The sequence below is a fragment of the Elephantulus edwardii genome, unplaced genomic scaffold (assembly GCF_000299155.1).
Source record: "Elephantulus edwardii isolate Elephantulus edwardi_28Jun2011 unplaced genomic scaffold, EleEdw1.0 scaffold00075, whole genome shotgun sequence".
NCBI lineage: Eukaryota > Metazoa > Chordata > Mammalia > Macroscelidea > Macroscelididae > Elephantulus > Elephantulus edwardii.
In genome coordinates, this window is record NW_006399825.1 from 13,438,800 (window position 1) to 13,457,592 (window position 18,793).

Below are 18,793 nucleotides of genomic sequence, written 5' to 3' on the forward strand. Positions count from 1 at the left end.
AGAGAGTGGAATAACATGGGAATCTTAGAAATTAAAAGTTCTATTAATCATACAGAAGGCAGTAGAAAAAAACACACTGGTGGGGAAAAGGATCATTTATTTGTCAAGTGCTCATTTTGGTACAGAAAAGATGTGTACCATGCATACAAATATAGAGTGTGTTGTAATAAAAAAGAATATAAACAGCTGTATTGAAAATATTTATAAGGAATAGAAAAATATTAGATGAATATACTAATATCCCTTAATAACTGCACAAATAAATTGAATGCTGTGAAGAAGTCATCTTTTGAAACTTTATTCATGACTTTTTTTCTTTTAAAGTGTAATTTCCATTTTATTTTCAGACGAGTTTTTTCTTCAGCCTTTTAAGGAATCAAATCCTTACATAGGCTTTGGTGGTGGTCGTGGGGCAGCACCTGCAGGTCTAAATCTAGGTGGAGGTGTCCGGTCCTTTCGAGCTTCACGAGAACGGTTCCTCACCACCTTGCTGTGAATGGCACAACTCACACAGTAGTGCAGTTTCACATAGAGCTTTGGAAGCACATAGGCGTCGAAAACACTCGCTTCGGAAATGTCCCTGACAGCAGCTGCCTCTACTATATTTCGGATTACGAACTTCTTAATTGCCTTGTCTTTGGGCACGCACCGGGCAGCAGTTCGTGCAGCGAATAGGCTGCACGTGGCCGCGGCCCTTTTTGGCACGACCGCTGTTTTTCCTTTTCTTCGTCATGTTGGAAGCGAGGATCCGAGCTATTCATGACTTTTTTTTTTAATATTCATGACTCTTAATACATGAGTGTATCTGGTGAATTATTTGGAAACTGATGTATTTTGGAGATGCATTATTACTTGACAAGGGTCCAACAGTAATACCCTCGAGATTGCGGGTGGAGCTAATGGTTCGGGGGAGGGATAGAAAACGAGCAAACTAGGTGGAGGGAGAAACAAATCCAGTGTCCCCACATCTCCGAGAAATAGTTTATTCCCAATGTCTTCTCAGAGGAAGACCCCATGGGAAGTGTGGCAGTTGGGCTGCCTTTGAAGGTTGAGTAGCATTTTGGTCACTGAAAGAGGCGGGGGTGTATGAAGAGGAGCTGAGGGTGATAGTGAAGGAAAGGAGGGGGAGAAGTATTAGGCAGGGGACTTTTTCCAGGTATATTCATGGTATCGTAAGGACTTTTTGCTACCACCACAATGTAGGGGCATTTTGATTCTTTTTTTTTTTGTCTTCCTTAATCATGATCTAACTTTCACAAGTATATGAAGCAATTGATAATACCGTGGCTTGAAGCAGGTACACTTTACTCTTTAAACTGATATCCTTGCTTTTAATCACTTTAAGGAGGTCCTTGACGATAGATTTATCCAGTACAGTATGGTTGGTTTCCTGACCACTGCTGTCGTGGTCCTTGGGGGGGGGTGTGGTGATGTTTAGAGAAGGGGCAAATAAGTGAGATAAACAAGGTGGATAGACACAGTGACCATAACAATGGGTTCAACTGTGTCAGAGATGAATGAGGATGGCACAGGATGGGGCGGGGCGCAGAGATGTCATTCATAAGGTTATTATGAGTTGTAGTTGACTCGATGGTGCCTAAAAATAACAGTCTACCAGGGATATTGATTGTGAAGCAAAGTAAAGTGAAATTATTGACAACTTTAATCTTTTCTCTGTTTATAATGGTGTTACTTATTGGTTCGGCAGTCAGGAGTTTCGTTTTCTTGATACTGAAGGCTGTAGTCTTTGATCTTCTTTGGTAAGTGCTTCAGTTCTTCTCTTGGAGCAAGCAAGGTTGTATCATCTGCATTTTGCAGGTGTTCATGAGTCTACCTTCAATCCTGATGTGGCATCCTTCTTCATACAGTGTAGCTTCTTGAACTGTTTGCTCAGCATACAGATTGAACAGGTGGGTGACAAGATACAACTCTCATATATAAATAATACATTATTCCCTTGTTCTGTTTGAATAGCAGTTTCTTGGTCTGTGTACAGGTTCTGCATGTTATCTGGAATGCCCATTTGTCTCAATGTTGTTCATCATTTGTTATGATCCTCTGGTGGCCTAGTGGCAAGAAGCTGCACAGCAATCCCAAAGGCACACAGTTCAAGGGCACCAGCTACTCCCTGAAAGAAGGATGGGCGGTTGACTCTTATGTGATTAACTGCCTCTTAAAACCTGCCAGAGGGTTATTTATGGGCCAGTTCCAACTCTATGATATACAGCAACAACAGCTGAATTGTTTTCCATATTAACAAAACACAAGTCTACATCTTTCTGGTATTCTCTACTTTCAGCCAAGATCTGCCCAACATCAACAAAGATTTCCCTCATTCCATGATCTCTTCTGAATTCAACTTGAGTTTCTGGCATTTCCTTACTGATGCACTGCTCCTATCATTTAAAAATAACCTTCAACAATATTTTAATTATTGATGCTATTTGATAATTTACACATTGTGTTGGATATAGACTATATTATAAGTAGTAGTTGTAAGGTGTCATTGAAGACAAATTATAGCGACTCTGTGAGTAAGAGGTCTGAATCGTGCCCCGTCTTATGGCGTCCTCATCTTCCTCATCATCTTTGTCACAGTTGAGTCTATAGCTGCAGGCACTGTGTCCATTCCATCTTGTTGAGAGGTTTTTTTTTTTTTTATCTTTTGCTGACCCCTCTTCCTTTCCAAGCATGATGTCCCTTTCCAAAGAATACCATCTCCTAAGCAACATGCCCAAAATATGTGAGATGAAGTGCAACCATCCTTACCTCCAAGGAGCACTCTGGCTGCACTTTTCCCCGAGACATATCTGTTTGTTCTTTTGGCAGTCCCTGGGATAGTAAGTACTCTTCTCTAGCACCACAACTTAAAGGCATCAATTCTTCTTCTTTCATCTGTATTCATTTTCAAGCTTTCATGTGCATAACAAGTAACTGAAAACACATGGGCTGAATTAAGCATACTTAAATCTTCACACTGAAATCATTGCTCCTCAGTAACTTGGAGAGGTCCCTGACAGCAAACTTTCTCAAGGCAACATATCTCCTAATTTCCAGACTGCCGAGAAAGGGTGTAATCATTTATCTACATATTGTGATTTTTCTTATCAGTTCAGTGGTGAGGATTTATGTCTCCTTGATATTGAGATGCAATCCATATTGAAGATTATAGTCTTTGGCCTTTTGCAGCAAGCTTTTCAAGCCCTCTTCACTTTCAACAAGCAAGGACAAGCCATCTGCATAATGCTATGAGTCTTCCTCTGATCCTGTTGTCACATTCTTCCTTACAGAAATTACCTTCTGGAATGATTTGTTCAACATACGGATTGAATAAGTGTGGAGAAAGTATACAGCCCTGCTGCATACCTTTTCTGATTTTAAACCACACTGTTCCCTTGCTCCATTCAGACTACAGCTCTTTGGTCTAGGTCTAGGTTTCACAAGTAGAGAAAATATACTCTCTCTTTCAGCCCTCCCTCTCTCTCTATCTGCAACCTTTGTTCTTGTGATAATCCTTAGGTGGTGGTGGTGGTGGTGATGATGATGATGATAGCAACTGTGGTGATTGTTGTGTGTCACCTGTACTGATGTGGTAAAGGAAAGGTCCATGTGGCATTGTCAGTAAATCATGAGACATCAGGTTAACTTAAGCCTTCTGACAAAGTGTCAGAAAGGCCCATCTACATTAGAAGAATCAAGTTCTGTTTGTAGGTGTTGATGCCTCCTTGGAGAAGGCTCAAGAATACTAATGTCGAGATATGTGAAGGTTGAGAGTAGAGGATCTACAGTTGCCCATCAGGGCCTCACATTTGCAGATACTTTAGGTAGAAACATTTTTATAGGAAGATGCATCCTTTTGTCGTCACCACCAAATCTTGCAGTAGTTGTGGGCAAACTCTTATCTCTTCACTGACACAGCTGGTAATGTTTCATTGAAGAATTATATTTTGTGGCTGTCTCCTTTAAAAGGTGTGCCTATTGAAGATGGTTGCAAAAATGTCAAGTATCCAGATTGATAGCTATGCATTCTCAAAAGTTTGCATCATTGTCATCGTTGCCATCATCATCATCATCTTCTTCTTCTCCAGCAGATCTTCAAATTCCTCATTTGTATGGTTCCTCAGTGCTTGACCGTGTGTTCCTCACCATTGTCCTCCATCATGTCAAAGAAGTTTTCCCCACCAGATTTCCTTGTGACATGTAAGATATTCCTGCCTTCAGGATCAGTAATGGGGAAGACTCTGAAATCGTTGACCACTTCACTCCATAATGGCTTTCAGGAACATACATTGCCTTAGGCTTTAGGGCTTCATAGTGTCTGCAGTAAGCACCATTTCATGTGCCATTGCAAAGCTCTTCCACACAGCTATGATGCAAAATAGTTCTGAAAATGAGGTGGATGCAAATTGCCTTAATCCCCAGAGTGATGCCTGATCAAGTGACTGCATCAGTAGCATGGTGTTAAGGGTCAAGGACAGCATCACTTTCACCTTCTTAACAAAGAAGCAGAGAGATTGGGTGTGGCTGGAGTATTGTCACTTATGGGGAGACCCTAGAATGGCAACCTTTTCCCTTTTCTCTAAGATACTTCTTCACCACAGGAATGAAGCATTGGTAGAGCCATTTCAAGAACAAAATTCCCATCATCCCAGACCTTCTTCATGTTCTGCCAGAACATGGGCAGATGACTTTGGGTTTTGTTCTTAAGGACCTTTGCTCCATAGATGAGGCCCAACTTGGTCATGTGACCTGCTATATTGCCACATAGCACAGAATAAGGCAATCTCCCCAAGTGTTGAATCTCTGGCCTTCATGCCACTCTTCTGGATATAGATATACTTGGGCATCATCTTCCAGAACAAGAATCTGTTCTCATTACTGAAACTTGTCGTAGAAGTCTTCAGTTATGAGGAGTTTCTCTTCTCCCAGTTTCTGGAACTCTTCTGGGAATGCTAATGTTTCTTTAGTATAGTCAATGCTGATTCTCCCATCTTGAGGCTGCCGTCTATGTAACTAACCACCCGTCCCTTACCTGCCTTAAACTCTTTTCTTTACTCCCCTTAACTCGCTCAGTAAGTGCTCAGAGAGGTGAAGTGATTTTTCAGGTATAATTTTGCCATCAACTTGGCCATGTTTCTGTGACGCATCTTCTGGGCAAACACTTACTGCTTTCTCAGGGTTTGCAAGCACTTTATCACAAGTCAGAGACTGGTTTTGTCTTTGTGGGATCTGCATTAACACTCCCACAAATTTTACGTCTTCTGCTTTGTTGTGCGAGTGTTCTTATTCTTTCTTACCAATCTTACTGCCACAGCAAGTAACATGCCACTTTTCAAAAGGCAGGGAGATTTTTATATTCTTAGCCTTTGAGAGATTGCTTTGGCCACCTAATTGCATGGAGAGATGCTTATTATCTTAAGGTCTTGAATTTTTTTATTTTTTATTATTTTTGTGTGTGTGTACCTTCAAATCAGATCTGACTGGTACAGGAGAAGATTGCCCCTCCTTCTCCAGCAGAGCATCTGGTAGCTTTGAACCGCATGCCTTTGGGACTGCAGTGCAGCTTCTTAAGATCTTCAGCTGAACTCATTGCCATTGAGTTGGAAGTAACTCATCACTAACCCCGCCCAGTGGGTTTTCAAAGACTATATGTCTTTCTTCTGAGGAGTGACTAGTGGATTTGAACCTCCTGCCTTTGGAGTTGAGCTATTAGAGAGGGAGGCACCACTTTAGGATTAACAGTGCAACTTCCTACCCACTAGACCTCCAGCGTCCACACCACAACTCGTAAACAAGTGAGATGTGAGGTGAACAGTACTCTAACAGCAAGCCCTGCAGCGAGACTGAGGATGGGAGGCATGGTGCGAGGCTAGTGCGATATCGTTGAATTTCATCTGTGTTTGTTCAGCCTGGAGCTCACCATGCAGAAAAGTCAAGCCTTTTTCATTTTGGGACTTCAGAAAATTTCCCCCCAAATGTTTACTGTGGTCACTTGAATCTGTAGATATGGAACGTGCAGATATAGAAGGCCAGCTGCACAACATTTAATTTCTGATGAACAGTAGGACACTGACATGGTTTTGCACTTAGATGTGCAGAACAAGTCAGCTAGCTTTGTCCACAGAATGGGCTGAAATCAAGCTTTAATTAGCCAGAGCTTTGCATAATTCATCCAGCTCCCTTTAGAAGTCCAACAGACTGTGCTTTTACTTTTTATCACAATGAGTTCATTTGAAAGTACTGTTGATGTTGTTAGGTGCCATTGAGTTGAGTTGAGTACAACTCATAGTGACTTTGGGAACAATAGATCTGAACCCTGTCTTAGCCTGTGCCATCCTCGTTATTTCTGACATACTCAAGCCCATTGTGACAGTCACTGTGGCAGTCCACCTGGTTGAGCGTCTTCCTCTCTTTGGACAACCTTTCCAAGCATGATGTCTCTACAGAATAGCCTCTCCTAGCAACGTGTTCAGAGTACGTGAGACAAAGCTCCGAAGAGACTGTTTCTTTTATTCATGCATTACTTGATGAGCTAGTATTTAGATCTTTCCAGGAAAGCCAGAATAGCTCACCTTGTCTGTCTTAAAGAAATGAATTGCTACATAAAGATATATAAATAAATGAATTGATAAGTAAAGAAATAGTTCTTATTAAATACAATTCTTGGTATGAATAAAATAGATTTTAAAGGGAGGAAGTAATCTTCATTTCTTTTTGTCTTTTTTTAATCTGTAGGCTGTCCACCTGGCCCAGGCAAGTTTCCAGATTGAAGCCTTTGGCTCCAAATTCATTCTTGACCTCACACTGAACAAGTAAGTCTTTGGTCATGACTTGGTGCAATAAAACATCATGTTCTTGCTATTGCTTAATTAAAAAAGTTTATATTGAAGCAATTCATCTTTTCCAATGGCCTATATGTCATATATAATACTTAAATAAAAATTATAAAGGAATCTGAATAAAAGGAATTCTTCCTTTTTTCTCTTTCCCAAAGGAACAGACATTTAGCACTTAATACATTTAAATATCTTAAGTGGAAATTGTTCACTGTATAGTCCTTTCATGTTATGATTTTAAGTGAAATAAATATTTGAGTAATGATAGTTAATTAATAGAAATATATATTAATTGTTACATTATATGAGAAAAAAGAGAAATTATGAATTCAGGTACATATAGACCTAAGCCTGGTGATTTTTTCCCCATTTTACCTTTCATTATGCAGTTCATATGACTTATTTATGAAGAACAAAGAAAGTAGTGACTTGAAAATATCTATTTTGAGAAGACACTTTGCTTCATAACTTGCAATAGTGCAGTTTCTTAGAAATTCTGAGCCTAATGAAAATGTTCCCAGTTTTCTCAGAGCTGGTGTTTATGTTGGTGTTTTAGTTTTCTTTCCTGAATTGGAACCAGTTATGCAAATGTATCTGTATAAGTGTGAACCTGAGCTGTCAATGGCAAACTCAAATTGACCACTGGTTCCTGACTCATCGTGACCTCATAGGACAGACTAGAACTTCTCCATAGGGTCCTGAAGGCTGTAAATCTTTGCAGAAGTAGAGTTCCATGTAGGGCTCCTTCATAGCGGCTGATGGGTTCAAATTGTTGACCTTTCAGTTAACAGCCACTTGCTTTCACCTCTGTGACACCAGGTCCTTCAAATGGAGTTTAGCAGTGGGCATTGCTTTGGCAAAAGATTTCCTGCATCATTTAATTTAGTCACAGAAACTCCAGTCAGTATTTTAAATCCCCATTATTATTTTGGCCAGTACTGCATCCTTGCAAGAACAGTACCATTTAATGCTCTCAGACCCTGTACTGTAGGTGACTGCAGCCAATATCTGAGAAAGTGCAAAGAACTGTAAAGCACAACTATTCCATTTCTCGTCTGCCAATTTCTGTAAGTGCTGCAGAAAAAGAAAGTGCAGAGTCAGCTTAGGTGCTCCTTACTCAAGTGATATTGCAGCTTTAAGTCAGAGTGAGTCAGCGCAACTCTGCGTTTCCTGTGTTAAAGGGATCGCAGGTTTTCCTTTTTGGGTCTGGTGAGCCTTGGTTGAGTACTTTTCTACCATGCAGTGTCAGCAGTGTGCCTGCCTGAAAGGTTTGTCCTACCAAATATCATAAACTATTGGAGTTTATTTTTGATCTTCTGCCCTATAATCCTTACTGCAATGAAGCCTGGCCTAGGCTGGAGAATAGTGATAGGCACTGAAACCACCATATTTTTTGAAACACCTCTCAGATGACTAGCACATGGCTGATGAAGGGTCACCCAGGATGGTCAGGGTACAGTCTAGAAGCACAGGAGGAAATAATTTACTGTTGGTATTTAGTTTTTCAAGGAGTCAAGATGAACACCTCTGTGAACAGTCTCTGCCTTGAGGAGATTGCTCTCATGTGGGGGGTGGGGAGGCTGGGAGGTTGAGATGTCATTTTAGAAGGATACAGATAGAATGTAGTGTTGCAGAGGTTAACAGGGAATGCTAGGGTAGCATCTAGGAGAAGCAGCTCTGCAGGCTGGAGGTATGGGAACGAATTGAGGAATAGGTGACACTAGAGCTTCATCTTGGAGAAAAATTGCTTGTCTGGAAGCAAAGTGTTGTTGGGCCTGGGAGGGAAGAGAGGAAGATGGAGAAAGGGATTTCAGACAGAGAGATCGTGTAGGCTATGTAGGCGAGACCACAAGGCTGTGTTCACACTTAAAATGGCAGTTGAGGGAGAGGAGTAGGAGCCCAGCCTGGAGACGGGTCATGGAGCTCTGGTGTCTCATGCTCAGGAGCTTGGCTGTATTCAAATTTGATTGGAAAAAAAAATAAAGTACAAGGAATAAACAGAGATCCTTTGCTAAAGAGTGGGAGAAGCATGGAAAAGAGGGGGTGATGTTAAGGAAACTGATTCGTCGACGTATCACTTATAGTCAACTTTACTCATATCTTCAGAAAATCTCCATTGAGAGTAACTGTGATCAGAGCTGTACAGTGGTTAAAAGCAAAGGTTTTGATGTCAAACTGATCAAATTTGACTCTAGGCCAACTCATTTACTAGTCGTCATCTGACCTGGAACACATTTCTTAGCTTCGTTTTGTTAAATAACAGTTTCATTTAGATGTAATTCATACTAAAAAAAAATTACCCCTTTTAAGTATACAAGCCAGTGGTTTCTAGTATATTCACAGTATATTCACCATTATCTAATTCTAGAACATTCTCTTCACCTTAAAAGTAACCTTCTACTCTTTGATCTGAGGCATTTGAATATTCTGGTCACTTGATATAAAGTAGAATCATACATGTAGTCTTAATGTATCAGATTTCTTTCATTTAACATATGTTTTCCAAACTTACTCATTTTATAGCATCCATCATACTTGATTCCTTCTTAGGGCTGGATGACATTCCACTGGATGTATTCCTAACTCCTTAAACTAGAGTTTGCTTCTTAAGCAATAGGTTGTCATGAAGTCTAAATGAGAAGATAGGTAGTTTTTAATATTTCTTTGTTCAATAGATATGTGTGATTATTATGAATTATTATTACCACATTAAGGCTTGATACTAGGTGATTCAGCATTGACAAAAGTCACTGATCAATGGACTTTATACTATAATAAGAACAGAAGAACAAGTCTTCTAAAAAGAGCTCTATTCTTCTCTACTGGCCTAGTGGCAAGAACTGCACTGCAATCCCGAAGGTACATAATTCGAATCCACCAGCTGCTCCACAGAAGAAGGATGAGCAATCTCCTCCTGTGCAATTAACTGCTTCTGAAAATGCACCAGGCGGTCTGCTATGGGTTGGTTCTGACTCTAGGTACACTACATTTGCAGTCAGAACATCATTATGACTTCAGTAAGGGAGAAGGATACTCTGCATGGTATGGTCTTCTCCCTGCTGAACGTGAGCTGAAGAAAAAAAATTGGGTAACATTTGGTGTACACAAGATTGCTATTCATTCAATACAATGAACTTTGTGAAAACATGGTTCTATTGACGTAACAACATATTTGCAATTGATTTGTTATTTTACCACTTGCCGTACAATTGCTTATGAAGCATCCCTTAAAGAAAAGAAAAAGAGATATAAGATAACTGAATATTGGAAGAAAGTGAATTTCTCAGGCCACTTGAGTGATCCAGTGGGTCATGTACTCCTTGTAAAAGACAACGCCCATAATTCACCTTTCCAGAGCAAAAATGGATGAAATCATACATACCAAGTGTAAACCTTTCTGGTTAAAAAAGCAACAGTGTGTTAATAAGGGAATGCTAACCTAAATGAAAGAGTTTAAGATTCTTCCAGCCTCTTTTACATTTGTCATGAATGATAATCAGGAAAAGCTTGAATTGTCTGAAATCAGTACGAGACATCACCAGTAGGTGGCTATAAAATAAAACGGAGGAGAGGACATGGAACTAGAAGAGAAAAGGGTTTGATTTGTTAAGGACCAAGTAATCTGAAACAACTCTTACATTGAATTGAGGGATTAGAAGGGAAATGGCAGAATCCATATATTGCTGCTATTATTGCAAAATTTGTGCCAAGCTAAAATAAGCATCCATGTGTAATTATCAACCACGTATGTTTTGCACTCCACACTGCAGATTCTTAGGTTCTGTAGTGTGAGCAGAAGGTTCCATTGCGGACAGGCTGTTCTGGGAGAAATGCAGGGGAAGGTTGTGGGTGAACAAATATGGTCTTTGGAGGATGGTGTCTTCTATTTCTCTGAGAGAGTAATGGCTTAGGAATAATCCCTTAGTAGTGCCTTGGTTAAGGAGGAGACAGAGGATATGTAACACTGTAATAGAGAAATGTTTTGCTCCTTTTCCTGCACCATCATCATCTTGCCCCCTATAGCAGAGGGAATATTTCTGCTTTGAGAGGTGCTGGTGAAGGATGACCATTTTTCTCCATATCTCTTGATTGTTCCCTTGAAGGAGAGGACGACAGTCAAGCAGAATCTGATATCCTTTGGGTCATGATCTGGACATTAAAAGATAGAGTTACTTTATAAAAAGTGGTCAAACTGTTAGTACCTAGAGTATTAAAAAACTTGCAAGTCACCACTCAGCCCTCAACAATTGATCTCTCTTTGTCTGGGCATCAGAAGGAGAGTCAAGAATAGGAACTAGAATGTGTGGCTAATTGCCATGAGCAATTTCCTGCGTAGTCATGAGAGCAGAAATACTGGATAGTGCCAGGTTATTATTACTGAATACTTTAATAGAAGATTCTATAGTTGAAGGTAAAAATGAGGTAATTATAGAAAAGAATCTTCATAAAACAATGAGAAAGTATAGAATAGATTTCAAATTCTCGTGATATTCAGACTTTCTGGAGTGATGGAGCCTGGATAAATTCCTGAAACTATTTCCTTGAGATTGTCTTTAAACCTTAAAATGAAAATATCCCATAAAGTTTTGTAAAACCAAACATTAGTTTACCTTAACTAGTTAAAAAAAAATTTCCCTTGAGCATTGTACTCTTTTAATATCTATTTGTGTTGTTGTTGTTGTTATGTGCCGTCGAGTCGCTTGCAACTCATAATGATCCTATGTACAGCAGCCCTAAACTCTGCTCTGTCCTGTGCCAATCTCACTGTCTCTGGCATACCCATCCTGATTACCCCAGTCACCAAATCAATCCACCTCCTAGAGGGCCTTCTCCTCCTGTACCTTCCCAAGCATGATGTCCCTCTCCAAGGACTTGTCTCTCCTTACAACATGACCAAGGTATGTCAGACCTATTTTGTATGGGGTCAAATTTACAACAGCAAATGGAGAGAGTATTAGGATATTGATGGGTCAGTGAGTTTGTGTTAATGGGAGAACGGGAAAGGAACAACTTGAAAAAGAATGGTTAAATGATTGCATAACTCAAATAATGTAATCACACGAGACAAAACAAAGAATCACCTACAAAGGGAAAGCATTTCTGTTAAGTTCTGATTTCTCAGTAGAAACCAGGTGAGCAAGAACACAAGGGGACACCATATACAGAAAGCTGAAAGAAAACAGTTGCCAGCCAAGGATCCTGTGCCCAGCAAAGCTGTCCATCAAATATGAAGGAGAAATTAGGTCTTCTCAGAATTAATGTCATAAAACTAGAAATTAAACGCAAGAGGGTAAATCTTACAAAACCACTCTCACGAAAGCTAAATAACACCCTGCCAGAGCATGATTGGGTTATAAAGAAATAAAGAATGAAATAAAAAGTTCCTTGAAACAAATGAAAATGAAAATACAAGATACCAAAACCTTTGGGATACAGCTAAGACAGTCCTCAGAGGGGACTGCAATAGGCACACACATAAAAAAAGAAAGAAAGAAGCAAAATTAATGATCCAATTAAAAACTTCCATTAAATAGAAAAGGAACAACAATCTAATCCCACAGTCTCTAGAAGAAATGAAATGATAAGGACAAGAACTGAAATCAGTGAGATAGAAAACAGAAAAAACAATTGAAACCATCAACAAGACCAGGAACAGGTTTTTCCCAAAAGGTCACTAAAATTCACAAACCATTGACAAATTTAACAAAAGAAAAACAAGAGAAGACACAAACAACTTGAATTAAGAAGTAATAGTTACGATATCAGGATAGAACCAGATGAAATGAAATTGATAATATCAGAATATTATGAAAAGCTATACTCTGATAAATTTGAAAACCTAGAAGAAATGGACAAATTTTTTTAAAATCATGTCTTACCTAGATTGACATGTGCGGATGTAGAACACTTGAACAAATCCATCACAGCAGAAGAAATTGAACAGATCGTAAAAAGATTCTCCCACAGAGAAAGTCCTGGACTGGATGGCTTCATGGGTGAATTCTACCAAACATTCAGAGATCTGTCCCAGTTTCTACTTAAAGTATTTAAAAAACTAGAAAAAGAAGTAATACTCCCAGAGTCATTCTGCGAAACAAGGACAATCCTAATACCAAAGATATTACAGAAAAGAACACTACAGACCAGTTTCTCTCATGAACGTAGGTGCAGAAATCCTGGCTAGCAGCACATTTAAAAAAATAATTCATTAACACCAAATGGGATTCATAACAGGTATGCAAGGATGGTTCAGTGTAAGAAATGTAACAAAGCAAATAATAAGAACCATATGATCCTAGCAATTGATGCAGAAAAGGTCTTTGACAAAATCCAATACCTCTTCCTGATTAAAACAAGATAGGAATAGAAGGGAATTTCCTAAACATAGTGAAAAGTAAATATAAAAACCCAAGAGGCAATATTATTCTCAGCAGAGAAAGACTAAAAGCAGTCTTCTTGTGAATAGAGACTGGACAAGGATGCACACTGTCATCACTCCTATTCAACATTGTATTGAAAGCATTTGCTAGGCAGTGTAGCAAGAGAAGGAAATAAGAGGCATCCACATTGAAAATCAGATGGTGAAAATGTTGCTAAATGCAGATTATATGATAGTGTGCACAGAAAACCCCAAGAATTCAACAAAAAAACCTGTTAGAACTAGTAGACCAATTTAGTAGAGTGGCAGGATACAAGGTCAATATGAAAAAGTCAGTAGGATTCCTATCCATTTACCATCCTGTTACCATTTAAAATAGCCAAACACAAATTGAGATACTTAGGAATAAATCTAAATAGAAACACAAAAGACCTTTACAAAGAAAACTACAAAACACTTCTGTGAAGAGCAATAAAAGACCTAATTAAATGAAAAAATATTCCTTGTTCATGAATAGGAGGACTTACTATAGTGAAAATTATAATCCTACCAAAAGCAATCTCTGTATTTAATGCAGTCCCAATACAGATACCAAAATCATTTTTAAGAGATAGAAAAGGCAATTAAAGGACTTTTCTGCATCAATTGATAGAATCATTTGGTTCTTGTTCTTTGCTTTGTTATTATGATGAATTACATTAATTGTTTTCCTTATGTTGAACCATCCTTGCATACCTGTTATGAATTCCACTTGGTCATGGTGAATTATTTCTTTGATGTATCATTGAATTCTATTGGCCAGCATTTTATTCAGGATTTTTTGCATCTATGTTCATAGGAGATATTGGCCTATAGTTTTCTATTTTGGTGGTGTCCTTTCCTGGCTTTGGTATCAAGGATATGCTTGCTTCATTGAATGAGTCTAGGAGAATTCCATCTTTTTCTATTTTCTGAAATAGTTTATGTAGAAACTTCTCCAACAGGGTAAAAAGGGAAGCCACAGACTGGGAAAAAGTATTTGGTAATGATATGTCAGATAAGGGACTTATATCTAGAATTTATAAAATACTTGAGCATCACAACAAGATAAAGGTAAATAATCCAATTGAAAAATGGGCAAAGGATATGGACATTCAGATGGCCAACAAGCACATGAAGAAATGTTCTAAATCCCTACCTCTAAGAGAGATGCAAATCAAAACAACTATGAGATATCATCTCACCCCAGTAAGAATAGCAAAACTTAACAGAACAGCAAGCTACAAATGCTGGTGAGGTTGTGGAGAAACTGGAACCCTTATTCACTGTTGGTGGAAGTGTAAAATGGTGCAACTCCTGTGGAAGGTGGTGTGGCGCTTTCTCATGACAAAAGTCGAGATTGAAGGCTACATAGTGGAGTGTATTCAGGGGGGAGAGTATTGTATACCAATGAAAGAATTTTTCTTTTACTTTTCAAAGAGAAGAGCGAACTGGGTGGGGGGAGGATTGGCAGGGAGAAAAATGCAACAATGAATGAATGGAAATCCAAAATCTCTGTAAACGTTCATTAAAATTAATAATAAAAAATGTTGCAAATAGAGATACCATTTGACCCAGCAATTTCACCACTGGGAATATACCCTAAAGAGACCATAACTGCCACCCAAGCAGATATATGCACACCCATGTTTATCATGGCTTTTTTCAAAATAGCAAGGAGTTGGAAACAGCCTAAGTGCCCATCAACAAACGAATGGATAGAAAAGCTGTGGTATATTCACACAATGGAATACTACACACTGTATTGAAAAAACAAGAAACTCATGTAATATTATTCAAAATGGGTGACCCTGGAGAACATTATGCTGAGTGAAATATCTCAGTCAAACAGGGACAAATACTGCTTAAGTGCCACTGTTGTTAAACAGGACTGACATCAGAGTTGGGAGGAGACTGAGAAAGATGTGATAAATAATGTATACTGCTTTGAAACAGATGGGGGAGAAAACTGTTTAAAAGGGATGTGTGATTAGGTATTATTGTCATGACAGGAGTCCAGAACGAAGGCTGCATAGTGGAATGGACCTTGGGGGAGGGATTGTAAAACAATGAAAGAATTTTTCTCTTACTTTTCAGAGGGAAAAGTGAACTGGAGGTGGGGAGGGCTGGGCAGGGAGAAAAGTGCAACAATGAATGAATGGAAATCCAAAGGTCTCTGTAAATTTTCATTAAAATTAATAATAATTTAAAAAAAGAAAAGGCAATTAAATTTATTTGGAGAGGAAAGAGACCTCAAATAAGCAAAGGACTTCTGAAAAACAAATGTCAAGTGAGAGGCATGACACGCCCTGATCTTTAAACCTATTATTCAGCTATACTAACCCAAACAATATAGTACTTGTATAATGACAGACCCGAGAACCCATAAATTAACCCATATATCTATGGTTAACTGATATTTGACAAGGAAATAAAACATGTCAAATGAGAAAATGACGACCTCCTCAACAAATGGTGCTTGCAGAACTGCACTACTACCTGCTGAAAATGGAAGCAGGATCCACATCTCACACCATACACCAAAATCATCTCAAGGTGGAGCAGAGACCTAGGAGAAAAATCCAAAACTATAAAGATCATAAGAGACAAAGTGGAACCAAGCTTAGAAGGCCTAGCCTATGGTATAAAGATTGAGAAATGTAGCCAGAAATACACAGCCAGGAAAGGATACAACTGATGAATGAAACTTTCTAAAGATTAAAATACCGTTGCGTGTGAAAAATTTTCTCCAACATGGAAAAAAACACACCTACTGACTGGGAAAACACATTTGGCAGTACCATATCAGCCAAGCATCTCATATCAAAAGTTGACAGAATACTATAGGGCCTCCACAAGGAAAAGACAATAACCCAATTACAAAATGAGTGAAAGACATGGAGAGACTTTTCACAGAGGAAAACATTAGGATGGCCAACAGACACATGAAGAAATAATAAAAGATCACTGGCAATAAGAGAGAGGGAAATCAAAACCACAGTGAGATACCATTAACACCAGTAACAGTGGCAAAGTTTAACAGGACAGGAAGCAATAATTGTTGGAGAGGATTCAGAGAAATAGGAACTCTTATACACTGTTGGTGGGATTGTAGAGTGGTACAAGCACTCTGTAAGGCAGCTTGACACTTTCTTGAAAAACTGAATGTAGAAATTCTGTATGACCCAGCTATCCCACTGCCAGGAATATATTCTGAGAAAATTAGAACTGAGACACATTTGGACATTTGTACACCAGTGTTCATAGCAGCATTATTCATAATTGCAAGAATATAGAAACAGCCCAAATGTCCAGCCACAATCAAATGGATTGAGAAATTATGGAATACTGTGCAGCACTCAGGAACAGTGATTTAGAAAATTACTATGTAACTTGAGAGAGACTAGAGAGCCTTATGATGTGTGAACTAACTCAGTCTTATAAGGACAAATACTACATAAGACCATTATTGTAGAAATAGATAACTAGTGAAACATGTGTGAGTATCAAGGGAGAGAGGGCAGAGCAGAGGGTTGGAAATAATAGGGTGGCACAATTTGGTGGGTGGAAGGAGGGTCAGGTAAAGGAAATGGATATGATCCATTTGGGATCTTGAAAGACAGGGTAATTGTGGGCATGGTTCAATGGTGATTGATTTTATAAAACAATGGGAATGATTGTATGAAATACAATGTGGATGAAGGATAGTGTGAAACACACTGTATACGAACTTTGTAAGCAAATCAATGTAGAATAAAAATGAAAAAATGTAATCAGGGTTACTGAATTGTACAAGTGGAAATTGTTGAATTGGTATATGTTCTGCTGTGTCAGTTACAACAACCAAAGTGGAATAAATTATCTGAGAAGGAATGCTTTCTACTTTCCCTCACTTCCTGCATGCCTCCACAAATAATGGTGGAACTAGATTCTGCTAGTCTCTGAGCCTAAATTACCCGCTTGGTGTTTCTGAACCCAAATTAGTAATCAGAACAAGCATCCAGGTTTCTCCTCTTGCTTGTCTGATTGTGACTGGGCAGGTGGGCTCAATCTACCTCTGCAGACTTACTGGAAAGCCCCTTTATTCTAAGGTTCCAACCACATTTCCCAGTTTAAATTGTTTCAGAAACTTGTGTTTGGGGCCCAGTACTTGTGTTGAGGACTAATAATAATAATATATCTTTGGCTACCTCCGTTTGTGTGTATTTGTTGTCCAGAACTTGGAAGAATGACTGGCACTTTAACCTCAAAGAAAGACACGGCTAGGACAGAGTCATGTCTAGGTCTGGTCTCTGGAAGCATTTAGAAGATTATATTGTTATGTGTCCTGGAGTCACTTGCAACTCATAGCTACCCTGTGTACAATGCTCAGAACCCTCCTGTCCTATCCTGAGACAATCTCATCTTCTCTGAAGACCCAATCCCACTTCTCCAGTCACTGTGTCAATCCATCTCATCCTGGGTCTTCCTCTCTTGGGCTGTCCTGCACCCTTCCAAGCATGATGTTCTTCTCTAAGGACTGCTCCCTCCTGACCACGTGTCCAAAGTATGTGAGACAGACCTTCAAAATCCTTCCCTCCAGGGAGCAGCTTGGTTTCACCTTCTCTGATAGCACAGATAACAGACTGATGTTGTTTTTCTTGTTAAGTGCCATTGAGTTGTAGATGACTCATAGCAACCCTCTGAACAAAAGACCTGAACTTTTGAATAACTTTCATTGTTTCTCCAAGTTCATAGAGTTTCTGGAGGCAAGCTATTTTGGAAGTGGATGGCACTCCTGCTTCCAAGTTTGTTTTAATTGGGAAGCTCCACAAAACACTTTCCACCACGGGTAAATATTATTGCATTTAACACATCAGTGTTACAGTGTTCAGTATCACGGCAACCACGAGTTACCTCTGTACAGTAAATGGACAGACCAGTGCTATACCGCTTAGAAGAATGCTTGACCCAAAACAATGAAAACTAGGATAGTACTGTTTCATGTTGAACCACTAGACTTCTTTGAAAAAGGAAATTAATGCAGTGTTGCCAACTCTAAGACAGCTCTCAACAAAGAATCAGTCACATGCTGGGATTTCAGCAAAGTCCATCTACTCTGGAGCTGTCTTCACTGCTTCTGTGTGGTCAGAGCTCTGAATGACCTATTTACAAGCAGGTAGAGCATAATGCTAACAATCGGATGTCTGTTAACATTAACTGCAGAAAAAAAGCACTAAGCAGTATTTTAGTCCATTTTTAACAATATGAAGAAATTGCAGAAAATCCCAATGGGATTTAAAATAATCCTGCTGATGGAACCATCCCAGCACATTTATTTCTTCCTTATTACAATAAAGCATCTAGCATATGGAAGCTACTTGTTATTGTTTTTTTTTTCTATAATTATATTTTATTAATTTTCATAAACATTTACAGAGATTTTGGGCTTCCACTCATTCATTGTTGCACTGTTCTCTCTACCCTCCTCCCAATTTGTTCTTGTCCAAATGCCACAGTGCTTGTCAAAGCCAGTTCTGATTAATCTTCTTTGTCAGTGTGTCCTTTGCCATTCCCTATC

The 18,793-nt window shown here is 39.0% G+C and overlaps 1 protein-coding gene and 1 pseudogene across 1 annotated transcript in view; one reads left to right on the top strand and one right to left on the bottom strand.

Moving 5' to 3' along the window:
- ADAM23 (ADAM metallopeptidase domain 23) overlaps positions 1 to 18,793 on the top strand; it is a 225,903-nt gene that overhangs the window by 44,359 nt on the left and 162,751 nt on the right. The window contains exon 3 of the mRNA XM_006889120.1: positions 6,736 to 6,812. Within this exon, the coding sequence (XP_006889182.1) occupies positions 6,736 to 6,812 (77 nt within the window). The remainder of the gene's footprint in view (positions 1 to 6,735; positions 6,813 to 18,793) is intronic.
- On the bottom strand, positions 385 to 733 carry LOC102873641 (annotated as a pseudogene).